Source organism: Dama dama, chromosome 4 (assembly GCF_033118175.1).
Source record: "Dama dama isolate Ldn47 chromosome 4, ASM3311817v1, whole genome shotgun sequence".
Classification (NCBI taxonomy): Eukaryota; Metazoa; Chordata; class Mammalia; order Artiodactyla; family Cervidae; genus Dama; species Dama dama.
Genome location: NC_083684.1, coordinates 8,003,314 through 8,030,288, shown reverse-complemented (window position 1 = coordinate 8,030,288; position 26,975 = coordinate 8,003,314). Strand labels below are relative to the sequence as shown.

Here is a 26,975-nt window from a genome sequence, read left to right as displayed (position 1 = left end):
CCGCTCTGGGCACCAGAGGAGGCCGAGGAGTCAGGCTTTTGCCTTCATATTTCAGTGCAACTCGTGGACCTGTCTTGCCCTGTAGCATCCAGCCCTTCCTGGAAACAGCACACTGGCCTCTCTTCAAGGAGCCTGTTTATTCAGGGCGACCATAAGTATCACAGCCTCTCCTCAGAGTAAACCTCAGGTCCCCAGATCAAGCCAAGTCCTTCAGGACTGGCAGGGAGGCAGCTCATGTGCTGCCGTGCCCAAGGACGAGAGGATGGCCCTCCGTGTGGAAGGCTGGCCCACCCTGGCGTTCCCACCAAGTTAGAAGCCAAGGTGGACCCACCTCTCTTGATGGGGAGACACTGTCCCCTAAAGCACCCCGACAGGTCTGAGAACAGAGAATGGACTGAATCAAAGTCTTGTTTCCCCGCTGCCAGCAGGGGAACTTTGCGTTATCAGAGCTCTGCCGCACTAGACAGCCGTGCTCAGGTCCTGGATGCGGCCACTCGGGATGGCCCCGAAGAGCCACGGGCCGGCTGGGCTCATGCGGCAGCTACAGGCGCAGCCTCTTGATGTCCTCGCTGCGGAAGTCTATGCGCAGAGCCAGCACCTGGCGCACTTCAGCAGGCGTGAGGCGCCACGTCAGCGGGCCCGAGTTGGCGCCCCAGTAATCCAGGATCTCAGTCACCTGTGGGAAGAGCAGACAGAGTCAGCAAGGAAGGGCCAGCCCGAGGGAAGGCCCGGGAACTCCACCAGAGGCAGCGCAGGGGCGCTGAGGAAGGAGGCGGCCTGCAGGGCTGGGCTGCCGGTGGAGACCCAGATTCTGTCTCTGCCTCTCCTCTCAGTCACCTTTCTCTGGCAAGGCCAGGGGAGCCCCACATACCCGCTCCAGATTGAGGATCGTGGCCATCTGGGAGAGCCGGGCAAACTTGTCTCGGATGGTCCATGTGGTCACCGTGGTGAGGTAGGCGATGAGTGACCTCAGCTCCTTGTCGAATTGCAGACCGCCCAGCTGCATGGGAACACGAGCTCAAGGCCGGGCCCTCCAGCCAAGCAGCCCCGGCCCCAGCTTTGCTCCGTGCTTGGCTGCACGGCCAGCGGGGACTCGGGTGGCGCTTCAGTTGGCTCTACTGCCTCAGGGCAGCACTGAGCCTAGATGCACAGGGCCTGGGGTAGCAGGGAGGGGACAGACTGGTCCTCCTTAGGGAAGACAGTGGGGCGGAGGCCTGTGCTGTCTTCACATTACCCGGTTGAAGGTGGACTTCAGCACCACTTTCTCCAACTCGACTGCGACGAGGCTGGTCATGAGGCTGGTCAGGCTGTCGTAGATGACTGGGGACAGGCCGGCCTGCACGCAGAGGCTGGATATCAGTGGGGGTCCCACCTCGCCCCCTGCCTCCATACAAGCTGTCGGGAGTGCTTCCACAGCCTGGGGCTTGGAAGGGCATCCAGAGTTCCCAGCAGGAATGCAATGAGAAGCCTCAGGCTGCTGATTTGGGTGGAGGTGGGTAATTCTACAGACTGGTCCTGAGAGCCGTTGCTCACCTTGAACTCTGCCATTTGCTGCTCCAGATTAAGGATGAACTGTTGAACCCAAGGATCGTTGGCCTCATAGTCACTGAATTCCTCCTACATCAGGAAGCATGGTGGGTCAGCAGGGGCTTTTCCAAGGATCATTCACCCCCACCCCACTTCCACTCCTCTAAGGAAACAGCTTCTGTAGCTTATCATCCAGCCTAAAACCAACTTAAAACCAGCAGTTTCTGCATCACACATCACACTTCTGACCCGCAGCTGAAGCACTGGCCCAAACAACATGGTAAACCTCCTGGCAGTTTACTACCTCTTGTATCTCATGTTCTATAGGAGTGAAAAGGCTGTGTGTGCATGCTCAGTTGTGTTCGACTCTTTTGTGACTATTGGACTATAGCTCACCATGCTCCTCTGTCCATGGGATTTCTCAGGCAAGAATACTGGAGTGGGTTGCCATTTCCTCCTCCAGGGGATCTTCCTGACTCAGGGATCAAATATGTGTCTCCTGCATTGGCACGCAGGTTCTTTACCAACTGCACCAGCTGGGAGGCCATGAAAAGATAAAGCTAGGAAAAAAAGATGTGGGGCAAAAAGAGCCTCAATAAAAGAGAATACATCAAGGCAAACTCCTTTTAGATGTCTTTTGGAGCCCTCTGACCGCAGGAACAACCTGTCACTGGGAGGAAGCTAGCCTTCGAGGGTGAGAGAAATGAGCCTGAGAAATACATAAGGTGCAGTCGGTAAGACAGCTCCACCGCTGGGGGCCGGGGAACGCGGGGTAGTCCTGGGCTTGACGGCTGCCTGTGGTCAGGCTGACCTCCTCGATGTTGTGGGAGACAGAGAGGAAGGTGTTGATCCACGGCTGCACCTGCGGCTTGATGGCTGTGCTGTTCAGCTCCGCCAGCCCTTCCTGCAGGGCAAGGCAGAGACAAGGCAGAGACGTCAGACGCGGGAAGCACATGCCCCTCCCTTCCCTCCCTCCGCTCCCTCCACCCTGTGTCTGCCAGGGTATCCTCAGCTCGGAGCCTTTTCTGCAGGCCCTCTCTGAAGTCTTAAGAGAGAGGATGCTGGTCCAAGAGGCCAGGAACAAACTGTTCCTTTTGAGGTATATCCTGAATCAGGTCCAGGCCAGAGAAGCGGCCACGGGGTTGGTGTGATTTCTGAGCGCCTGGTACCAGGCAGCGCCTTCGGCTAAGGCCACACAGGTCTGAGTACCCACACGGTTGCGTCTCTTCTGAGCACCTTTCTGAGGGCTCCTGGCACTGTGGAGGCCAAGTGCAGATTCTAGACGGCCAGGATGCCAGCTTGTCCACGTGACAGCAGCACTGCTGAGAAACCTTTAGTCCTCAAGGGACTCGCACAAGATCAGTGGTGGGCACGCTGCTCCCTCACGCTTCCTCCCCACCACCCCCATTTCCTTATATGCGTGTAACCCATGATAAGCCAGTGATGACAGTCTCAGAGCAAGACACAAGCCCAGGACTGGGGCTTACCTGCAGGAGGTCTCGGAATTTGCTGGACACGGCGGCCAAGTCAGAGAGGCAGCTGTCAAACTTGGCCTGGGCCTGCTCGCCTCCAATGCCTTGGCTGAAGAGCTTGGTGCAGTCACTCTAGGGGAGAACACCCAGCCATCAGGCTTCTGAGCCCAGGGAATGTATGTCATCATGACCACAGCTAAGATTCAAGTGCTCACTGTGTGCCAGGCCCAGTTTCAAGCATTTTAGCATTTTACTTTTATTAAAGTACATTTCTTATGAAGTAAGTACTATTATTATTTCCATTGTGCAAATGAGGAAACTAAGGCACAGAGAAGTTAATAATTGGCCTAAAGTCACACAGCACTAAGTCATGAAGCTGGGCATTACAGCTCTAGAGCACCTGTTCCTAACCCCACACTGCGGCTGAGTGGCAGAGAATGCACAGGGAAGCTGCTGTGGGTTGCCAGGAGCTGCCGGCATTTCCTATAGCCTCCTCAGAGCTTGTGCTGTTTTGGCTACAGCGGGAGCAGCAGGGAGGAAGAGCTGCTAAGGGACCAAAGTCCAGCAGACTAATTAATGTTACAGAAAAAGTCAGGAACACAATCTAACGTGCCATGACCTAAAAACAACGGTGACAACCACCTTGTTGAATACTCACGACGTGAGAGACACTATGCTACGGGTCTGTTGTGACTATCGCTCTTACTTTATTCCACTTTAAGGCCTTTTTGGGGTGAATCCCTAAGCTGGTCCAGTTTACAGCAGCCCCCCGAGCCTCCCTCAGGAAGCCCACCAGCGCGGAGGCCCTCTCTCTCGTGTCTGCTCCTGGCCAGCACGCAGCACTAGCCTCAGCGCAGAGCCCCGTGCCTTTGCAGCAAAGCGCCTTCATGGGTACCGGTGCCTGCTGGGAGGCGGGACCCTGGCTTCCCTCCTCTCCCAGAGGCAGCGTTCAGGGGTGCAGGGGAGCTGGGCTCTTTGTTTTCTAGTATTTAACAAATACTCCATGCTGTTGTAACTACTAATACAATCATTAACCACCACTGCACGCTGCTCATGTACCAGGTGCTTTATGTTCTTGTTTAATTCTCACAACAAACCTGTGGGGCAGAGGCCATCACTCCTGTTTACAGGAGAGAAAGCAGGCTCAGGGAGGTTAGAGAACTTGCCTCGGGCCCCACAGCTTGTCAGTGGCCAAATGCAGACGTGAGCTCAGGGGTATCTGACTTCCTAGCCCAAGTAACTTCCATTGTTATATGGCCTTCCTTTAAAAAACGATGACAACTGGCTCTCTACAGGGTTAAGTGAACCTTATATCATATTTTTTTTGGCTGTGCCACTCAGCTTGTGGGATCTTAGTTCCCTAATCAGGGATTGAACCCACACCCTCACAGTGAAAGCGCAGAGTCCTAACCACTGGACTGCCAGTGAATTCCCCTCATAATCATTTTTATCTCAAATTTTATGGAGGACTTTATTATTTTTATAAAGTGCTTTCAAACCTGTTTTTTTTTTTTTTTTAAACCAGGCTACCCAACAAACCAAGAGCAGGGCCCCATGGAGATCTGTATTTCATTTCATTGATGAGAGAACTGAGGCTCAGGGATTTGTCCAAGGTCACATGCCAAGTATGTGCTGAAAGAGCTAACTTGAATTCTCATCTCCCAACTCATGGGTCATAATCTTCCTGTAGTTCCGAGATGTGCTGCTAGCATGTCAATCACTAATGAATCCCCTCAAGTGCTTTGAGGAAGAGCTGGCTTGATGCCAGGAATGCCACGGCCCCAGCAGGAGAAGCATACAGGGTTCACTCTCAACAGGAGGCGTGGGAAGGCTGCAGAGAGCCGACAGGCAGGGTCCCCTTTACCTCCAGGGTCTTCTTCAAAGTGGAGATGTTTTCGCTGCAGACTTCCACGTTATTCAGCGTCACCTGGGAGACAGCACAGAAGAATGTCACTTCCTGCTCACTGTTGCTGGTACCCACTCCTGAGGCTCAGGGCAGCCAAGGACTACCCTCAGCACTGTACCAGGCAGGGTCTCAGGTCTCAGTGGGCAGAATGGTGAACCAGGCTCACCCTTTCTCCTGGGCCTGACACAAAGAGGCAGAGAAGCTATCTGACCTCAGAGGTAGGGATCCAGGATTTCAGGTCTTTTTGTTCCATGTGTAGGCATACAAGTCTGGGAGAAGTCCTGGAGCTCCGAACCTCCAAGCCAAGGTCAGTGATGCAAAGGCTGTCACTGATTTAAGAAATGCTTCCTGAGAGCCTGTTACCAATGAAGTATTTTCTCAACCATTAGGTCTGCGGCTCTGCCAAATACCTTCTGCAAAACAAGTACAGTTGACCCTTGAACAACACTGGGGTTAGGGGCACAGTAAAAAGCCAGCATATAACTTGTGGCTGGCCCTCCATGTCTATATCTGTGCATGCGTGCTAAGTATGGACTGTAGCCCACCAGGCTCCTCAGTCCATGGGATTCTCCAGGCAAGAATACTGGAGTGGCGTGCCATTTCTTTCTCCAGAGGATCTTCCCAACCCAGGGACTGAACCTGCGTCTCTTATGCCTCCTGCATTGGTGGGCAGCTTCGTTACCACTAGCGCCACCTGGGAAGCCCATCTGCATCTGTGAATCTGCATCCATAGATTCAACCAACTGTGAATCATAGAGCTGTAGTATTTACTATTGAAAAAAATTCATGTATAAGTGGATCTGTGCATTTCAAACCCATGTTGATAATACAGTCAACTATATTATCAAGCCAACTCACAGGTGGAAACAAGACACCTAAGAGGGTGAAATGACTCAACAAGGTCAGTCAACTCTTGATTCAGCAAATATTTAAAGTGCCCACTATGTGCCAGGCACTGTGGAAGGTACTGGGAAGAAAGTGGTTAACAGAAAAAACTCAGCCCCTTGAATTCCTGAAGCAAAGTCAATAATAAATGTCAGGGAGTGATAAACGCCACAAAGAAACATAAAGCAGAGGAGGAGGATAGCAATTCAGTGAGCGACAGGCCACAGCGCTAGAGCCAGGTTAGAATTTAGGTCTCGCCACTCCAGGTCAAGGGCTCCCTCCTTTATGATGCAACTCCTGATGAGCTTGGTGCAGAAACACCAATCATAAAAAGCAGTGTGTGACAAAAATGATAACTAAGGTAAAAACTGCGATGGCCATTTAGAGGAAAGAAACCTTGTTTTGGTCTGAGGCACGCCAGGAGGCTCCATGGCAGAGCCGGTACCTGAGAGGGACTTACGAGGCTAGGAGATAATTCTGGAGAGAAAGGCGAGTGCGTTTCTCCAGCCCACCAGCTTCTGCTGGTCCACTGTCCTGTTTGATAGTATCTTAACGGTACTTAGGATGATCCGATGTTGTCTTATTTGTTTCTTGTTTGCCCTTCCCACTAGAATGAGAACTCCATGAAGGCAGGGATCTAGCTTGTCCAAGAGAACTTTCTTGATGATGGCAATGTTCTAAATCTGAGCTGTCCAGCACAGTAGCAATAACCATGTGTGGCTACTGAACACTTGAAATGTGGCTGGTGCAACTCTGCAACTGTATTTTTAGCTTCAAGTTAAATAGCCACACCATTCTGGGCAGTGCACCTCAAAAACCAACAACAGTGCCTGATATATAGAAGTTTCTCAATAAATATTTGTTGAATGAATGAATGTCTGTCTTCTGAAGAAAATATAACAAAGGCAAATGCAGAGTGGCAGAAAGTCCCAAAACATATCCGGGGACCAGGAGAGCTGGGGTGGACGTGCAGGGAAATGACACGAGGTGGAGCTGCAGGGACGGGTGACGTCAGCCTGGGGTTCGGGCGCCACGCTGTCCTGGACAACGGGGTGGGGCTGAGGGATATGCAAAGTGGGTGGACACTATATGAGCACAGCTGTGGTTTGGGAATACTGTTCTAGAAGACACTGTTGGAAGAAATTAGAGTTTGAGACACTCATGCTGCCCTTGAACGGGTGTGCTGGTCCCATGAGCAAAAGGCTGAGGTGAGGGAGACAGGGGCTGATGTTTCAAGAGGTGAGTCAGAAACTTCAGGGCTTCTGGATGAAAGAAGCTCAGAACCCCAGGGACTGAGATTAGGATGTCCTTGTTGTTGTCCACAAGAACACTGCCCTTGTCAGCGTCCTGCAGCCAGTGCTGGAAGGTCATGCTGCTGACAGTGCTGCTAAGGCTGCTTGCACGGTGGACGGATGACACTTGAGGCGCTCCTTTCGTGTGCCACACCACCAGGCCACCAACATCACAAGCTCGATACAAGGCCACCAACATCATCAGCCTCCAGAGAACTAACTGCACTGTCACGACAGCTCAAGGATGGAAGCCACAACATGAATGTTTCCAAGGCATTTGAAGACATAAGGAAAATCTGTCATGAGGGGAAATGGATTTGGGTTCAAATGGTATTGATTTCAAAGTTCCCTTGTACTGACAGTCCTTGTAAGCATGGATTCACTGGGCTTATCCCGGCTCACAGTGACTGATATATCAGCACCGTCGGGGAATTCATCTTGACAGCCAAATAAATCAAGGTGACATAAGAAATAGGCCGTGTGGTGGGAGTGATGACACTTTAAGTACTTGGCGTCAGGAAAACTAGAAAACTGTCGCCAAGCATTTAGCATCACCTTTTCTTGTCGGCCTTATCTTCTGGGCCTCAAACAATGGGGCTGTCTGAATGGGAGCAGCGAATGTGCGAACACATAGCAGCCAGCCTACTGGGGACTGTGGAACCAGGGGATGGAAGACAGGACTAGAGGGACAGATGTGTCAGATTCAGGAGCCTTCAACAAAACACCCAGGCAAAAATGTCTAGTTTTGATGTGGTAGGTAGTAGGGAGTCGTTTCTGAGCAGAGAGATGAAAGAATGAAAGTAAGTTTTGTGAAGAATGAAATAGAATGCAAATAAAAATGAAAAATTAAAGTCAGTTCATGATTATATGAGGCGGGTTGCCAGAAATGTTGACAAAGTTCTCTAAAGGTACAGCGGCAATAATTTCTTGGAGAGAATCCTGGTTTTTTTGGCAACAACCATGACATCCTAAATCGACAGGACGAATGCTCAGGGAAAATATTTTCAATGACAAGAAGAAAGTAGGACTGCCAAAAAAAAAAAAAAAAAAGAAAGTAGAAAGTAGGACTGCCTGAATAGACTTCACGGGATCTGAGGACTGGTTACTGTGGGTTTCCCTTGCACAGGGACAAGGTAAAAATGAGCATGTTCAGGCTTCTGTCTCTGAAAGCAACATCTCAACTCTTTTGGTGTCATAGTTCCCTTTAAGAATAATAAAAGCTTTAAGAACCTTGCTTCCAGAAAAAAACACATATACGTTTTTGCATCCCCTGCAGGGTGGTGTTCAGGACTCCATCTGTGGACTGCTGTTGACTGAGAATTCAACTCTCGGCTGTTCCCTTCAGGTCTCTGAACCCCAGGAGCCAAGAGGAGTCTGGCCAATGCGGGGAGTGCAGAACGGCCTCTGATAGCACTGTACCCACACATGCCAAGACAGCAGGGGCCAGAAAGGCCTGACCACAGGCGCAGGACTCATCTGCATTCTTTTGGGCTCATCCCAAGTTGGTTGTTGCCAGGTATGAACCCTTTCATCCTCCCATACTTCTTCCTCAGCTGTCACACAGCTGTCATGCTGGGTAGTAGTGCTTGAAGAAGGTCACCTTCCTGAGGAGGCTGAAAGCCTAAGAAGTGTGCCAGAAAAGCAGTTTGGTAGGCCTACTGGGTCAGCCCCCTCCCCCGCTGCGGGCTGTCCTCAGAGAAGTGGTCTGGGGGCTGGCACAGATGTCATCCAAGCCTGATACTTAGTGGAGCCCTCAACAGCTGGGGGTGCTCCTGGGAATGAGCACTGGGGAGCTCTGAGGCGCCCAGCCTTCCTGGCAGGAACAGGACATGTCCTGGCTCAGGGTGCTCTGAAAGAGGGCCCTGGGTGAGAAATGTTTTCAGAACCCTCTAAAAGGAGCCTTCCTTAAAGGAGGAACTTTCCTTCTCTGCAGACACTGGGGGAGAGGTCTCCAGTCGAGGGCTGGCTGGCCAGGTCTCAGCCCAGCTCCCACCCGCGGGCCGCCTACCAGGAAGGACAGCTTGGCCTCGTCGGTGCTCTCGATGCCTTTGGTGTCAAACTTGCCCTGCTGCAGGCTGCTGTGCATGATGCTCACGGCGCTGGTCACTCCGCGCTGGATGTCCTGCAAGGTGGTGGCTGGGAAGCCCATCCGCAGCTTGTGACACAGGACGTCCCTGGGGGCAGAAGGGCACGCGGGGACTGGCAGGCGCAGCCTGGCCTCCGGCACGCGCACCAGCGGGCTCACCACCCCGAGCCAGTGGCGTGAGTTGCTCTTCCCAGGGAACAGGAGGCCCTGAGCAGTCAGGGCAGGGAGGCCGCACCCCCTCAAAGGCGCTGATGTGAGGCGCACACAGAGAGCAGACTGGCGACTCCCGACCCCCTGTGAGGCTGTCACTGGGCGGCACTGAGCTCCAACACGCTCGGGAGGAAGTGCGGCTTGGTGAAGGCGGCACCATGTAAGAGCGGAGAGAACAGCTTGTGAAAGTCAGACTCCACTCCATGTTCCACCACTTGTGAGACATGTGATCTCCCTGAGCCCCGGGTTCCTCATCGACAGAAGAGAGCCACTGGCTCCCACCTCACAGGGTCACTATCAGGACTGAAGGGGAGCAGGAAATCAGCACAGTGCCTGGCTTGCAGCAGAGGCAAGTATCACCATTAACATCACAACTGCTGCCTTCATCTGAGGCGCCTGCTCCCTTTGCTCGGTCTGAGGGCCAGAAGCTCCTCTGACCCGGCCCAGCGAATACAGATTTGGCCCATGAGGTACTGGGTGCTGTACGACTGCCTGGACTCAAGGATGTGGTGCTATGGATAGGGGCTTATATCCTGTTCAAGTTCAAGAACTGAACCTGACTCATAAGGGGAAAAAGGAAGAAACAAAATGGGCCCCAGGAATCGAACACGAGGACCTTCCCGCCTCCCAGAGAGTGGAAAGGGTGGCGGCTGTACCTGAAGTCAGACTCCAGCTCTGTGGTGGCGAGGTTGATCATGGCGCAGAGGCAGTCGATGCTGGAGCTAGACAGGGCCCGCCCGATGCACTTCTTAACAATGTAGAAGACGTCGTCCACCATGCTGGACGTCAGCTGGCCCTTCTCATAGGTGTCCAGGGCCACAGCCTACCCCAAAGGCAAATTGCCCAGTAAGGGCCCCAGTTCTGTCACGGTTCTAGATGGTTCTGTACTTTGTGCTTTTCCTAAAATAGCTTGTTCTGGTCACAGCTTGGAGTGGCTCCTCCTTGCTAAAGAAGTTCACTTCCCTACAGATCACCAGTGTTAGGAAACTAAGTAGTTAGGGCGTCTGCCTTGAGAATATCTGTTATGCAGGATATAAGACGCCAGGGGAGGCCCATCTTCCCCACAGCTCCTCACCCACACACTGCTAGGGAGGCAGGGGACAAAGAGGCTCCCGAGGAGCTGAGGTGCTCTTCTATGACCCTTGTGAAAGAAGTCCCAGCTGGGTCCATGAAGAGCCCGATCACCCCAAAGATGCCCACTGACCATGCAAAGCAGTACAGTTAGTCGGCATGCCAGGGTATTCTCAAAGCAGGACTGAGAAATACGAGCGGCCTCGGCCATGGCTTTCAGGCTGGCTTCCTGGACAGGCTGCCCCATCTCCGAGGGCTGTCCTACCTTGTTCACAGTCTCCCTCATGAAGTACTCCTCCATGGTGATATAGAGACCAATGAGCTCCTGCATGGTACAGCTAAGTAGGCAGTTATTGAGGAGTTTGTCCAGGCACTTCTGGTGCTCTAGGAGACAGCCAAGAAAGGAATATTCACTCTTCTTCCCCAAAGGAAATAGAGCTTTTCTCTTTCTTAGGTCCCTTTCTAGTCTCTGTTCCAAATCTGTACATAATTTACATGGTTACAATCACAGTACCGATACAATTCTGTATCCTGCTTAAAAATTACATCATAAATATTTCATTGCTTCTATGTAGTTTAGTTTTTCTTCTTTTTAGCTTACTGATCTTTAATGGCCGTGTAATATCTTATGTAGACAGTCCATATTTCTTTAAACTACTTTTTTTAGACAACTGCGTTATTTCCAAACATTTTGGTATTATTAGAGATAACTGGAAATTAGAGTAATTGGAGATTGCAGTTTTTAGATTTTTCACTCTATATAAAGTGCTGCCCAACAAAATTTTCTGTGATGATAGAAATGTTCTGTATCTGCTGCCTAATGTAGTAGCCGCTATTAAGTACTTGGAATGTGCTTAATATGATTGAGGAACTGAATTTTTAATTTCATTTAATTTTGTGAAAAGTGAAAGTATTTGTTGTTCAGTCCTGTCTGACTCTTTGTGACTCTATGGGCTGTATGTAGCCCGCCAGGCTCTTCCTTCCATGGAATTCTCCAGGCAAGAATACTAGAGTGGTTAGCCCTTTCCTTCTCCAGGAGATCTTCCTGACCCAGAGATTGAACCCGCATCTTTTGCACTGCAGGCAGATTCTTTATCATCCTGAGCCACCAGGGAAGCCCTTATTTAATTTTAATTAAAATTCAAATAGTTACATGTGGCTTGTGGCTACTGTATTAAACAGCACAACCCTGAACATACACGGTCATCATTAACAGCAATAAGTACCAAACTCCAAGTGAGCACATATCCTCCTTTAAACACCAATTCAGGGACTTTACTGGTGGTCCGTGGTCAGGATTCTGTGCTCCCACTGCAGGGGGCATGGGTTTGATCTCTGATGGGGAAACATGATCCCACAAATCTTGTAGCAATGCCCAAAACAAATAAAAAAACCAAACCACCAGGTCCTATAAATGATCCCCTTGCCATGCATTACTGGTACAAGCCATGCAGACTGCCACAGATGCTGGGTGAGTTTCAGATCTCCAGTTAAGAGGACTCATATACTCAACCAGCAGGAACTAAACGTCTTCTTAAAAACCTGGAGAGTCAGTGTGTCAGTGAAATAGGACAGTGGCATACCTTTTTAGTCAACATACTTATTCCTTCAAAAATTGTGACTGAGGGAACGGGGAGACTGAGGGAGGGAGTAAAAGGTTTTCTCAATATTACAATTTCTTCAATACTACATGAGGTGTAATTTACATATCATAAAATTCAACCACTGTATATGTGCAATTCAATGATTTTTTTTTCAGTAACTTTATATTTTGTAACAATAGCCACAATCCAGTTTTAGAATATTCTTATCACTCCTTAAAGTTCCCTCATGAAATTATGTACATTTTTTTGTTCTATCAGTCTACCTATCTATCATGTGCACATATTGTCTACCTCAACACCAGTCCCTAAATCTGAGCTGGTGAGGAAGCAGGGCATGGGGAAAAGAGCAGAAGACTCATTGAACCATTCTTGCCTTTAGCCTTTTTCATCTGTAAAATGATTAGATGGCCTCAAAGACCCAGTCCAATTCTAAAATCTGATAAGTCCAAATTTCCTCCTGAGAGTCAATTTGTCCACAGATCCCCCCCAGAGACTAATAAGCCCCAATTATTTCCTCATTAAAAGAATCTGTGACTTAACTAGTACAAAACAGAGTCAGTTGATGGTCCCCAACCCATCCCAGGGAACATGGGCAACACCTTTTACCTTGTTTGACTTCTTCCGAGGCCATGGAGTCCCCCACCTCAAAATCTGAGCTGATCCTTTTCCTGAGGAAGCGCAGGTACAGCTCACTGCGGGCATTCATCAGGGTGACCTCAGTCAGGATAGGATCCAGTTCCCTAAGACACGTGGAGCAGAAAGCATAAGCAGGACACTGGATTCCTTCAGATATAAGAGCTACAGGGCAAATAGAGTCCCGAAGTCCCCCTCCCCCAGGCTCAGGAGGGTCAGCTCTGCCAGATGGTCCTTCTGGCACTGCTGGCCCAGTTGTGATCAGAGACAGTGGTCAACCACACGTTCCATTTACATGTTTCACCTGAATTATTTACCCCCTAAAAATTCTGCCAGAGTTACATAAGAGACTGGGACATGTATTTTTAGTTTTCGTGTAATACGCTCAGTTGTGTCCGACTCTCTGCGACCCCATGGACTGTAGCCCGCCAGGATCCTCTGTCCATGGGATTCTCCAGGCAAGAATACTGGAGTGGGTTGCTGTTTCCTTCCCCAGGGGATCTCCCCGACCCAAGGACTGAACCCGTGTCTCCTGCATTGGCAGACATATTCTTTATCACTGAGCCACCAGGGAAGCCTGTATTTTTGTTAGTGGCTCGAGTAAAAATTATCTATGTTTCATGTAAAACAAATCATGCTTCCCTAACCCCTCATGTAGCTGTGGTGGCATTTTTTAGGATACATCCTTAAACTGTGTCCCACACCCATCACCTATGTAGATAAAAAGCCAAATATCAATCTTGGAAAAAAAATGTTGGAGGACTCACACTTTCCAATTTTAAAACTTACCACAAAGATAACAGCAAACAAGGCAGTGTGGTTTTACTGACATAAGAACAGACATATAGATTAATAAGAGTCCAGATATCTTGACATTTATGGTCAACTGATTTGCAACAGGAATGCTAAGACAATTCAATGAAGAAAGAATATAGTCTTTTCAACAAACTGTACTGGGATAACAAACGGCCACTTATAAAGAATGAAGTTGATCCCTTCCCTCACATTTCAGATAAAATTAACTCATTTTCCACACTGCCGTCCCAGAGGTCTTTTCGGGACGTAAATCTGGTCACATCGGAATCATGAGTTCCCACAGCTCTTGGGACAAACGCCAAGCGGCCTGACTGACAGCCTCGCCAGACTCAGCGCATGGCAGGCTCCCTCCATCTCCTGTACTTCAGCTCTGCTGGCCTTCTTTGGGTTTTCAAATACACAGCGTCTTTGCACACTTTCCCTCTCCTCTGCCTGTAACACGCTTCACCTCTTATTCCTATCTATCCTTTTCTGATCTTTGTGGCTGTGCCACACAGCATGTGGAATCTTGGAGACTGAACTCATGCCCTTGCACTGGTAGCACAGGGTCTTAACCACTGGACCACCAGGGAAGGTCCTCTACTTACTCATTAAAAAAAAAGAAAACTTTTCATTTCTTTCGTGTAAGGGTATAGCCAATTAACAATGTTGTGAAGTTTCGGGTGAACAGTGACGGGACACAGCCATACATATACATTTATCCATCATCCCCTTCTATTTACTCTTAAAGTCTCAGATGCAAGATCATGTCCTCAGGATTCCTTTCCTTGCACTTCATCAGTCTAGGTTATATTCCTTTATTACATGCGTCCCTGTACTCTATGCTCAGTATACTGTAAAGATTAACAGCACCAACTCTAGACTCAGACTGCAGCATTGGTAATGATTTAGTATTCTTGACAAAACACAAATATGTTATACACATGCTTTTGTTTGTATGCTATATTCCATTCTAAAAAAAGAGTCAAAGATAAAGTATTTTTAAAGTGTAAACCACACTGTAGGAGAGCAGCCTCTGAATGATACTTGATTACCGATTCACACTTCCATGGGGTGAAGGAAAGAGGGTTATTACCTTGGCTCTATTTTTTCTGATGTAGAATTTCTCATCAAGTTGCTCTGGACATGCCGAAACTGCAACATACCACAGAAATGAAAATACTCTTCCCCTCCCTCCTTCTCTGTGCTTCCTGCTGGTCCCTCCAGACTTCTGGTATAAGAATGTTTAGATTTAGTTTGTTAACAGGCAAGCTAAAAGGAGACTTTCAACGGGAGGTGCCAAAGATTTACTTTTGATTTATATGCTAATGTTCACCTCTATTACTGTACTTAAAACTGATGCTAGTGGTATTCCAATGAATTAATGTCTAGTTTCCTAGAGTTCTAGAAATAAAACTATATGGGGTTACTCCTATTTCTAAGTTCTATTCTTATCTGCTCAAAGGAATAGAGAAACAAAGTTCTGAAAAAGCAAATGTTACCTCAGCCCTTACTTTTCAACAAAGGTCTGTCTAGTAAAAGCTATGGTTTTTCCAATAGTCATGTATGGATGTGAGAGTTGGACTATAAACAAAGCTGAGTGCCAAAGAATTGATGCTTTTGAACTGTGGTGTTGGAGAAGACTCTTGAGAGTCCCCTGGACTGCAAGGAGATCCAATCAGTCCATCATAAAGGAAATCAGTCCTGAATATTCATTGGAAGGACTGATGCTGAAGCTGAAACTCCAATATTTTTGTTCTCCTGATATGAAGAACTGACTCATTGGAAAAGACCCTGATGCTGGGAAAGATTGAAGGTAGGAGGGAAAATGGGACGACAGAGGATGAGATGGTTGGATGGCACCACTGACTTGATGGACATGAGTTTGAATAAACTCTGGGAGTTGGTGACGGACAGGGAAGCCTGGCGTGCAGAGAGTCAGACACGACTGAGCAACTGAACTGAACTGAACTGATTCTTATTTTATCTGCTTAAAGAAATGGAGAAACCTAAAGTTCTGAAAAAGCAAATGTTACCTTCAGCCCTTAAAGAATGAAGGAGAATCTGAGACAAAATTATTTAACATTGAATAAGACCTTAAGAAATCAAATTCTCACTCAGTCACCAGATGGCAATGCTGCACATTCTGTGATTGACAAGTGGTTTAATGTTTCTGTTGTATTCCTTTTAGGAAACCCTTTCTATTTCCTTCTCAGCCTTGCACTGAGGCCATCATCACCTTGACAACACCTCCTGCCCAAAGTAAGCTGGGGAATGGCGCAAGATGCAGGCCAGTCTGCATTTGACATTTTGTTCCTACTTTTTCTTTTTTGCACTCTCCACCTCCTCAGCCTCCCTGCCCCTGATTTATTCTATTCAGTGTTGCCGGCTAATGCTGCTTCCAAAACCCCTTATATGCTTCCCCTGCTCACCTGCTGTTGGTAGTCCCTCTGCTTGATGAACTTGTCTACCACCTTCTCTACCTGTCTGTCACATTCCACCTGCAGGTATTTTATCAGGGTATAAAGTCTGCCTGGCCCATAATACGTTTCCACTATTGGTTGATGGGTCTCCACAATTCGGGCGATTCCTGGAAGGGAGAAAGGGAGACGGCTGGAGTCCAAATCTTCTTCCCACAGATACACTCCTTTCTTCTATCCAGGACTGACTTGGGGTCTAACTCAACTCTTTCTGGCTGTTTTACTTCCCAAAATGAACACAAATGGTTCTTTACTGGTGTCAGGAATTGCTAAGCAAATCTGTTACCTATGCACAGTGCTTGGTAAACAGCAGGCATTTGATAAATTATACTGACAGTTTCTACAGGAGCATCTTTGGAAATGAGCATCACTCTCTCCCCTGTCATGTTTTAGTTAAATCCACTCCTGGAGTTTTATTCTCGAGGACTAGGGAGAACAAAACATCTGAAAGATTCTAATCTTTGAGAATAAGATACTGAATTGGGAAGTTAACTCTCCAAGAAACCAGTATATAGCAAACCACAGGATTAAAGTAAAGGCATCAGGCTGGTGAGGAGAAAAGAAAAGCTAGGATGCAGATGCTGGAAGTGTCTGCAGTGGAGAAAGAGGCTTGCCTTCAAACAGAAGAGTCAATGTATCTGCAAAGATGACTGCAGCTCTTCGATCACTCATGTCTGTGCCTAGAACTAACAGGAGGTTCTCCTCAGCTTTACTGGCCACCTGAAAAAGTAGAAAAGCCACATATATTTCTTAGACCAAAGGTTAGCCTCAGTTTTTCTAAAAGACCTCCCACTGGCTTTTTCCCCCATACTTCCCTCGATGCTAGAAAGCCTAGATGGCACAGAGGAACGTCCCTTGGGGGCTGTGGGCTGTCCAAACCTCAGGCAAGACAAAGAACTTAACACGGTAGTTAACTCTTCTTCCATTCAGAGGGATTAATAATGCTTTCCTTTTCCTTGATAATATCTACAGCTGTTAAACTGGGGAGAGAGTCCCAAGTTACAATAATTGTTTCAAAGAATAACTCAAGAGTTATTATTAATGGTGCTCTGTTGAGTAGGGGACAGAATCTGGGTACTTCTAAGGGAATTTTAAGGGATTAACAGTAGAAGCCTTTTCCAGGTTTCAGATAACAAAGTACTGATTAAGAAAAAAGTATTGATAGAAAAGTACCATAAAGCAGTTTCATTTCTTGTTAATTAATTTTTAGAATGGGTAAAACACACTTAAACATTCAAAAGGAACAAAGCAGTGCTGGATGAGAAGTAATTCTTTCATCAGTTCTAATGAGATGGATGAAACTGGAGCCCATTATACAGAGTGAAGTAAGCCAGAAAGATAAAGACCAATACAGTATACTAACGCATATATATGGAATTTAAAAAAATGATAACGATAACCCTATATGCAAAACAGAAAAAGAGACACAGATGTACAGAACAGACTTTTGGACTCTGTGGGAGAAGGTGAGGGTGGGATGTTCTGAGAGAATAGCATTGAAACAAGTATACTATCAAGGGTGAAACAGATCACCAGCCCAGGATGGATGCATGAGACAAGTGCTCAGGGCTGGTGCACTGGGAAGACCCAGAGGGATGGGATGGGGAGGGAGGCGGGAGGGGGGATTGGGGTGGGGAACACATGTAAATCCATGGCTGATTCATGTCAATGTATGGCAAAACCACTACAATATTGTAAAGTAATTAGCCTCCAACTAATAAAAATAAATGGGAAAAAAAAAAAAAAGTAATTCTTTCTCTTATCTATGTTTCTTGATCTCCTAAGTTTCCTCTTGAGAAGTGACTGCTGTTAACTGTCCCCAAAATACCCCATGTTTATGTAACATACAATCTTTACTGTCGCTCTCTCCATTTTCAACATGAATGATGGCACGCTGTTGTTTAACTTAGTCAGCCACATGTTAGAGAGTAAAGTGTGTCTGCACATGTGGAACTGTCGCATTTTCCTGAATGGCAAAATCATGTTCCATTACACAGAATTGGGGGATGGGGACAGGATGCACTGTGACACACACTTAAAAAATAACAACTCTGTGCTCACACGCCTACTAATGTTTGTTTCTTAGCAATCTAAGGCTCCAGGGGAAGGTGAGCGGAGACTAAATTGAAGCCTGTTTCTTTTTCAGTTTTAACCTGCTTCATCTCAATTTTTGAGCTGCAAGCCTGGGGCTTTTTTCCCCTCCAAGTCTTATTTTGAGACTCAAGCCTGGTTGGTGTTGTTTAGTCACTAAGTCATGTCCAGCTCTTTAGTGACCCCATGGACTGCAGCCCACCAAGTTCCTCTGTCCATGATTTTTCAGGCAAGAATACTGGAGTGAGTTGCCATTTCCTTTTCCAGGGGATCTTCCTGACCCATGAGTTAAACCTGCGACTCCTGCATCGGCAGGCAGACTCTACCACTGAGCCACCAGGGGAGCCCTCAGGCCTAGTTACGATCTAAAAACCACTAACCAACCTCTCTGAATGCTCTTAAAAGAAGCCAGTCCCTGGTTGACAGCTTGGAAAAGGTGATTCAACTTGTCAGAGAAATTAAATTTTAATTTTCTTATGCTTTCACTTGGTCCGTTGGAATACATAGTAGATGTCCAGGCCACGTCTGGTACAAAGTAGACTGGTAACAGTAAGTGTTGAATGAATGCATGTGTCCAGTCCTGCCAGGATACAGCAGAAAAGGGGATTCAAATCCAGAGGTAAAAAAGTATCCACAGAAAATGGATCCATCCAGTGCCCTGATATGCAGGCAGAGAACTGTACCATTATGCTGCCAAGCAAGCAGGAGCCATACCTGCTTGCAAAGATATTCCGAGAACTTGCTTAATCCCTCCTCGTGCAAGCCCAGCAGTGGGAAGATCTTGAAGAAGCGCTCCACCTGGGGCAGGTCCCCTTCCTTCGTGGCAACGGCAAACTTCTCTGTGACAATGGCTTTGAGGCGCTGCTCAGCTTCCTGCAGCAGTTTCAGGTTGGCATCAATCATGCTGCCTGCACAATGGGGAGAAGATGAGAATTAACATAAGGAACGGTACTCTGTTAGGTTTATGCCACTCGGTCTGTGCATTCCAAAAACAGGTATTGAGCAGTTAAGTGTGTGCAAGATGCTGTACTAGCAATACAGATGATGAAGAGATGAATCAGCCACACTTCCACTGCCACAGCAGTTACAATCATCTTCAAGAAACGAGATTTGTGCACAAATGACCGTAATAAAATTCAGTGTATGATAACTGTCATGAGAAAGGTGCCCACAAGTGACATTTCTGGTTGAAGTAATCAGAAAAGGCTTCCCAGAGATGATATCTTGTTTCTCAAAGATGGGCAAGATTTTGATTTCTGAGTATGGGGTACATACATTCTAGGCAAGGGGAATGAAAACAGCAAAGCACTGGACACAGAAAGATGAAGAGTATTTGCAGAGAACTGCAAGCAGTATATACCCTGGTCTAAAGAGGAGCTCAATAAACGTGTACAATGAATGGATGTATGAGCGAATAGCATAAAAAAAGACTAGAAAGACAAGAGTGGGTGGAGGTCATGGAAGGTCCAGAACAGAAAGCTAAAAATTTAATTTTAATTGTATAAACAGGCAATATTGTCCAGTGTAAACAACCCACTGGTCAGAGGAACAGTGGATCTGGATTGTTTTCTTTTCCATAAAGTAGGAATAACAACCTTTGCCCTGGGATGGTCTAGGACCTATACTGTGTCTAGTACCAGACAAGAAAATTTCCTAAATTTCCTAATTTTCCTTTTCCTGATTGAGACTGCCGAGTTCAGATTACAGATGCTTGTAACTAAACTAGGAAGCAACAGTTTGGGATGCCAACCTTCTTTGCCCTGTCGGCTGAGCTCGATGACTGACTTGTCCAGGCACAAGTAGCGATGAATATGGGCTGCAGCCTGCTCATAATCTTCATTTCTCAAAGCAGTCTGAACTCCATCCATGCAGAACTTCAGATCCAAGATGTCATCAGCTCTCTGAATGGCTTGATAGAGGCGATTCTGCAAAAAGATTTGTTGCTTAGAAACAATGTCCTCTTCTTTCAAAAGCATCTCTCCAGAAGTTTGGGAGTTTCAGGGGCTGAAGCCAAGTAACCAGAGATCCTTTACAGCCTTCACTGGTAAACTAAAAAACATTACCACCACCACTCACAAAACTTGTGGATGATGGTCAATACTACTGACAAGTATCACACAATTTTATTTATGTGAACTGTCATTTATTTTAATAAGGCAGTAGTGGAGTAATCCACATTTATATTTCGCTTATATTGTTAAAGTTACAATCACAGTGTATTTGACATTTTGGGAACATGACATTGCAATCCAATTAATAATGTATGCATGTTGATGTTTGGTAGAAACCAATCCAAAGCAATTATTCTTCAATTAAAAATAAATAAAATAATGTATGCAAAATATATGGAAAGTATTTTTGTTTCAAATAAGCAAGAATGAGGAATTCCCTGGCCAGCCAATCCTTAGGACTCCACACTTCCACTGCAGAGGATGAGGTTCAATCCCTGGTTAGTGAACTAAGATCCCACAAGCCACACAGCCAAAAAACAAACAAACAAACCAAAACCTACAACCCAGATCCTGTGTTATTCAGTACAGTAGCCACTCTCCCCCTGTGGCTATTGAGCACTTCAAATGTGACTAATCCAAATTAAGATGTATATGTGTGAAACACACACTGGATTTCAAACTTAGCACAAAAATAAATAAGGTAAAAATGTCTCATTAATATCATTTAATAGTAATTTCTGAAATAATGGGTTAAACAAATGTTTCTAAATTGTGAAAATTATTTTCACCTGTTCTGCTTTTTAAAAAACAGTCACTGGGAAGTTTTAAATTACGTATGCGGTTCATGATAGACTTTTTCTTTTCCCACCTGAATGACCGCTTTCTTGCCTAACTTCTCTGGCTAGAACCTTTAGTACAATGTTGAAAAGCAGCAGCAAGAGCTAACATCCTTGTTTTGTTCCTGATCTTCCAGGGGAAGCAACTAGTTTTTCACCAGTAAGTATGATGTTAGTCCATCTTTAACATCATAAAGATGCCCTTTATCAGGTCGAGGAAGTTCCTTCTCTTCCAAGTTTGTTGAGTGTTTTCATCAAAACAGTGTTTAGTTTGGTCAAATGCCTTGAGTCTATGAGATGATCATGTGGTTTTTTCCTTTATGCTATTGATTTGGTGTATTACATTAATTGATGGTCTAAATCAGTCTTGCATGACTGGGATAAATTTCACTTGCTCATAGTATAGTCTTTTCAAATACATTGCTGGATATGATTTGCTACTGTTGTTGAGGATCTGTCTGTCTATACTCATAACAGCTATTGGTCTGCCGTTTTTCTGTGATATCTTTATCTGGTTTTGGTATCTTGCATTAGGTTTCTATTGGATGGTCGTGCTCTAATTTCTAATGTGGTGGCTTCTCTACTGCCCTCTACTAACTCAAATATCAAAAGCTCAATGGGATTACCTTGGCCAGGTCAAGCTGACGGACTTTGCTTGACACATTCTCAGCTAGGTTGCAGGTAAAGGTGATCATTCCAGCCAGCTGCTTTGCATCTCCTTCAATCAACTGTAGATTTGGACTGGAGACACACATTGTCAGTACACAGATCCACAGGAGTAGATGGTAAAAGAGATGAAAAAACATTTTTTGCAGATGGAGACTATGTCTTCTATTAATACTTCTTTTGTGTGAGCATGCTTGCTTAGTTACTTCAGTCATGTCCAACTCTTCGAGACCCTATGGACTGTAAGCCTGCCAGGCATCTCTGTCCATGGGATTCTCAAGGCAAGAATACTAGAATGGGTTGCCATGCCCTCCTCCAGGGGATCTTCCCGACCCAGAGATCAAACCCGCGACTCCTGCATTGCAGGCAGATTCTTTACCCACTGAGCCACCTGGGAAGTCATACTTTTTTTGTATCTCCCCACAACTCTTTGCTCCATTCCCTCTATTCATAGCTTTTTCTCAAGAGTGTTTTACTGAAAAGTTAGGCTTATATTGAATAACTTAATTTAAATAAATACAAAAGACAGCCCTAAATAAGTACTGCCAAAGAGCTAGAGTGCAGAATCTCCCCATTGCTAAGTGAGCATAAAATGCACTAACCAACAGTCTAAGAGGATGATGAAATCAAAGCAATTTTAATGACTAGCAAATATACAAAATACACAAAACAGGGGCTCTCAAATTTGAGCCATACATCAGAATCACTTGACATGCACGTTAAGCTAGAGATTCTAAAGCCCCACCCCCAGAGCTTCTGGTATAGTAAGTTTGGGGTGAGGCCTCAGAATCTGCATTTCTAACAAGCTTCCAAACAAGATGTTGATACTTCCTGGTCCAAGGACACTTTGAGAACAATCTAACCACACCCGAGGGTATTCACGTTACCTGGAGGTAATTCTCCTTTCCAATTTAAACTCAACTGTCACTGTATAACACAAAGTTATGAAAAATAATAACTTATCCAGTGGATTCCGATGGAACTTAAAATAGCTCTTGCCGAGCTGAAGACTCACCCCATCCGGTGGAGGGTGACCATTTTACTTTCAATGGTGTTTTGCTGCTCCAAAAGAGCATCCAGCTCTCTCTCCACCACTTTCTGAAACAAAGAAACATCCTGTCATTAGCATGGTCAGAAGGAACCTTAAGAGTTGTCTAATCTAACTACTTAGCTGAAGAGTAAATCCCATTTCAAGTGTCTTCTTTCCTGTCATTAAGCTCCCTAGGGATTTAACAAATACTACTTCATTTTTGCTGTTATCACATTACATAATAATTGATAGCTTAGGTACATCTCATTCCAGCTAGGAGGTGAACACAACAAAGAGACCAAATAAACTTTTATTTGATTTCATTAGTATAGTGTCTAACACAGGGAGGCATTTAATATATAAAGGCTCAAATAAAGAAATGAAACTTCTAAACTGGAAGTTATAAATAGTCTCTTCTAGTGTATAATCAGTACCCAAAAGCAATAAATAGAATTTTCTCTCACCCAAGTCAATTTTTGAGTTACTTTAACTAATGTAATCTTCTTATGCTTGAGTTTCTTCATCTGCAAAATAGGGATAGTACTATATACCCCTTACAGATGTTAGGTAAGCCAAACGATAACATACATAAATACAAACACAAAACCAAGATTATTCTGTCTGTAAGACTGACTTAATCTTTCCCCCCAAAGTATTGATTAACTCAATGAATGCAAGCTTAGTACTGAACGTTATTAAGCACATCTTGCTTAAAAAACATATTAAAAACCGCTGGAGCTGTTGTAAGTCAACATTTGAAAATTCTGAAAGATACCAATGACCATCCCTGCTAGAGGCTGAAGCTGCCTTCTGTGTTCAACCTTCATAAAAGTCTGGTTTAGGGAACAGCTACTAAACTGTTAGATCAGAGCTTAGATCTTTCTGCTGACTGGCAAGGAAGCCAGCTGGCAGTCAAAAATGTATTCACATCAAGTCACACAGAAAAGTAAAGAAGGGTGTAAGGAATGTCAGAAAGCATAAAGCCCACACTCCTCATTTGATATCAGGCAGGGCTAAGTACAGCTTCCCTGGTGGCTCAGTGGTAAAGAATCCGCTTGCAAATGCAGAAGACGGGTCAGAGACCCCGAAGGAAGATAGTATAGGCAACAGAGCAACTAAGACCCTGCACTACAATCAGAGCCTGTGCTCTAGAACCTGGGAGCCTCCACCACAGAGCCCACTGCCTGGCAACTACTCAAACCCTCCCGCCCTAGAGCTGTGCTCTGCAACAAGAGAAGCCGCCACAATGAGAAACTCCTGTCTCCACAAACTAGAGACAGCTCAGGCAGCAACTTAAGACCCAATACAGCCAAAACTAATCCGCCTGCCGATGCAGGAGACAGGGGTTCGATCACTGGATAGGGAAGATAATCTGGAGAAAAAAACGGTAACCCATTCCAGTATTCTTGCTGGGAAATGCCATGGATAGAGGAGCCTGGCAGGCTACAGTCCGCAGGGTTGCAAAGGAGTCCGACACGATTTAGCGACTAAAGATTAGACAGTTGTGTCTGAATCTTAAAATCTAAAGTTTCTATAAAGCCCTGAATTAACCTGAAACACTAAAATTACACTCTTAAATCATTCGCAACAGAAGGAAGTCTTAAAACGCTTCGAGTCTATTTGCAATGCTTTTTCGCCTAAATGAGATAATGAGGTAAGTGCATTTCAAAATTTTTAAACTGCTAAGTCGTTGCAAGAGAGCTTTCTTCCTATTTTGAAAAGCAAGCGAGTCGGCGTACACCCCTCAAGTCTAACATTACTCTGGCGGAGAAATCTGGCGATTAAGGGCCAGGGAAACCAATGGGTGAGTGCGGGCAGATCGCCTAGGTAATAGGAAAGCATGCTTGGGGGCGTGAGACAGAGTAAACAGAGATGTCAGGTCGCCCCAACTACACTCAATTACATCCCTGCTTCTCGCGTAGGTGCTTTTTTGGTTCCTTGGCAAGAAAAGAACTTCCCACAGCCCGAACTTCCCACTGACGGCTCCTAGGCCCACTGCCTCTGCGTCCTCCCAGAAAAAGCAGCTCAGCTCCCCCACCTCCTCGCCGCAGAGCCGTTCGTACACAGCCTCCAGCTCCTGCAGCTCGGTCAGGGAGCGAATGAGCTCGGTGGAGATTTCTGAGCAGCTGCCTCCTCCCACCCCGTCAGGCGGCGAAGGCACACCTGACAGCTTCTGAGGGGAATCGAAGTCTGCCATCTTCGTCCCCATTCCTCGCTTCCGGTCCCGCGAGGCCCCCTCCTCGTTGGCGCGCCACGTCTTTGGGGCTGCCCACGGAAGTGCCTAATGAATTTGTAGAATTTTTTTTTTTTTAATGTCTACTTTAGAAAGTCAATTCATTCCATATTCTCCTGGAAAAAATGATGGCCATAAATAATATTTAAATAATTTTCAATGCGATGTGGAAGCAAGACAGAAGCAGTTAAAAAAGGTATATATACATTCTTCAGGCGCCCGTAGGGACCTTTATCCGTCGCGCGCCAACCGGAAGGTCCCTATCTTCGGGGGTAATGGCGGATGCCGGCGGGTTGGCGTAGTCTGTGGCTTAGGCCTTCAAGGAAACTGAGGATCTATTGGATATCTACGCCATCCTCCCTGCTACAAGGTAAGGAAGCAGCTTCCTGACCCCCTTGAATCCGGGGAGACGGAGAGCTGCTAGGTAGGGAGCTGGGCCGAGCCTTTGGTAGGGGTTTTCGAGGCAGTTTAGGCCCAAGAGGAAAGGGCAAAGGACGAGTAGGTGGCGGAGAGGGAATGCTCGGGTCGGCTTTAGGGAATCGCCTCCAGCTTGAGTTCACAGTGAGGGAACTACGCCTGGCTCAAAATAAGCTTTTTAGAGACTGTACCTTTTAGGCACTGGAGGAGGTATGAGAATGGCAGGAGGGACGACTTCCCCTTGAGAAATACGACACACCGACGGCGTAATGGAAAGGTCGCGGGCATTAAAAGTGTAAATAATGGAAACAGCCTTTGAAATCGAGACTGTGTCGTGTTTATCCTTGGGACTTGGATAGCTTGTTTCCTTCCGTGATCATGCAGTGATGTTCTTTAGGCACATGGAAAAGGGGTGGAGGGAGTAATCACAGGTTTGTCTTCTCGTGTTTACAGACAGCATTCCCATATTTCAGTCTAGTATGGGAAATAAAAATATACCAAGGTTAGGCCCGTTAGTGGCTTCTGGTATATTATTTTGACTGAACTTCCTCCATTACCCAAGATAACAATCGTTGGGGAACGTGATTTCTAAAGATAGTAATGGATGGCATCAGTTGTAAAGCAACTAGAAAACAGGCCGAGTTCCTCAGTAAGCTATGAAGAATGAAAGGTAGCCTGGGGGGCGCTTTTCCAGGTTTCAGAAATGGCCTGTGGTTTCCTCTATTTGTTTTCAAAAAAATCTCATGTTTTAAATTCAGTCAGTCAGTCCTACCACATGGATCATACTGACAACATGATAGGGGTTTCATTGTGAATTCTGTTGTTGATAACTGGAATTTTGAAATTATTTGAAGTTTTATAACCACAGCAAGATGCAAGAGAATAAGTTGTATCTGAGAGTCATATTTACTTTTTTTTAACTTGTTTTTTATTGAAGGATAATTGCTTAATAGAATTTTGCTGTTTTCTGTCAGACCTAATCAGCCGTAGGTATATATATATTCCCTCCCTTTTGAAACTCCCTCCCATCTCCCCATCCCTAGGTTGATACAGAGCCCCTGTTTGAGTCCTGAGCCTTACAGCAAATGCCCCTGTCTATTTTACGTATGGTAATTTGGCCACCTCCTGCAAAGAGTTGACTCGTTGGAAAAGGCCCTGATGCTAGGAGGGATTGGGGGCAGGAGGAGAAGGGGACGACAGAGGATGAGATGGCTGAATGGCATCACCGATTTGATGGACATGAGTTTGAGTAAACTCTAAGAGTTGGTGATGGACAGGGAGGCCTGGCGTGCTGCGATTCATGGGGTCGCAGAGTCAGACACGACTGAGCGACTGAACTGAACTGAATGCATTTACTACTTTTTGATTGACAGCAATTGCCACACGTTCTCTATTTTTTACCCAGACCTTTAGCTGAGGACAACTTTCCTTGGAACGTTCTCAGTGTCTAAGCCCTTACGAGTGTGTGTATCTATGTCTCCATGTGTGTTTTTTCCATTTTTCTTTTTGTAGGTCATTTTTCAACTGATATTCCACTTCAGGCCTTTGCCTTCTTTCCCTGTGCTCCTAGATGAAAAGATGTTCCTTGGTTTCAAGTAGGAAAATGTGTATTTCTTAAGACTTGTTTCCAGACTGGAATATCTTTTCCTCTCTTTGGTAGCCCAGTGGTTATTATTTGTGAGGATGTTTATTCAAAGTTCTCTTTTCTCATTTAACAAAACCAAACTGATATGTTAATTATACAGTGATCAACTTTGAATTTCTAGAGATCCTTACCTTTTGTCTCTGA

At 46.2% G+C, this 26,975-nt stretch overlaps 2 protein-coding genes across 4 annotated transcripts in view; one reads left to right on the top strand and one right to left on the bottom strand.

The window, feature by feature from the left end:
- Window positions 1–122: 122 nt before the first annotated feature.
- COG4 (component of oligomeric golgi complex 4) lies at window positions 123–24,754 on the bottom strand. 3 transcript variants are annotated; one of them, XM_061137590.1, is made up of 19 exons: window positions 24,575–24,754; window positions 22,522–22,604; window positions 21,467–21,581; window positions 19,803–19,977; window positions 18,767–18,960; window positions 16,576–16,681; window positions 15,914–16,071; window positions 14,578–14,636; window positions 12,660–12,793; window positions 10,715–10,833; window positions 10,035–10,201; window positions 9,091–9,256; window positions 4,864–4,926; window positions 3,015–3,131; window positions 2,339–2,431; window positions 1,534–1,617; window positions 1,235–1,336; window positions 872–1,000; window positions 123–676 (listed from the first exon to the last, which is right to left on the bottom strand). In XM_061137590.1, exons 1-19 carry the CDS (start codon window positions 24,743–24,745, stop codon window positions 542–544), a joined length of 2,370 nt encoding a protein of 789 aa, XP_060993573.1. In that variant the 5' UTR covers window positions 24,746–24,754; the 3' UTR covers window positions 123–541. The 3 variants fall into 3 exon arrangements, 2 of the variants coding, with proteins under 2 accessions (XP_060993573.1, XP_060993574.1); XM_061137591.1 differs by lacking the exon at window positions 24,575–24,754 and adding an exon at window positions 23,001–23,025; XR_009692076.1 differs by lacking the exons at window positions 123–676; window positions 872–1,000 and having other exon boundaries at window positions 1,280–1,336; window positions 2,248–2,431.
- Window positions 24,755–25,010: 256 nt separating this feature from the next.
- SF3B3 (splicing factor 3b subunit 3) overlaps window positions 25,011–26,975 on the top strand; it is a 38,706-nt gene continuing 36,741 nt past the window's right edge. Inside the window, exon 1 of the mRNA XM_061137570.1 lies at window positions 25,011–25,139. The gene's annotated coding sequence lies outside the window, so the exon portion shown is untranslated. The remainder of the gene's footprint in view (window positions 25,140–26,975) is intronic.

Excerpts from the sequence above, each read along its gene's own strand:
- COG4 (XM_061137590.1), bottom strand. The coding sequence starts at position 24,745 with ATGGGGACGAAGATGGCAGACTTCGATTCCCCTCAGAAGCTGTCAGGT. Across the intron at positions 22,605-24,574 it reads AACGGCTCTGCGGCGAGGAG|AAAGTGGTGGAGAGAGAGCT; the intron begins GTGGGGGAGCTG and ends TCTTTGTTTCAG. Across the intron at positions 10,834-12,659 it reads CTCGGAAGAAGTCAAACAAG|AGCACCAGAAGTGCCTGGAC; the intron begins GTAAAAGGTGTT and ends GCTGTCTCCTAG.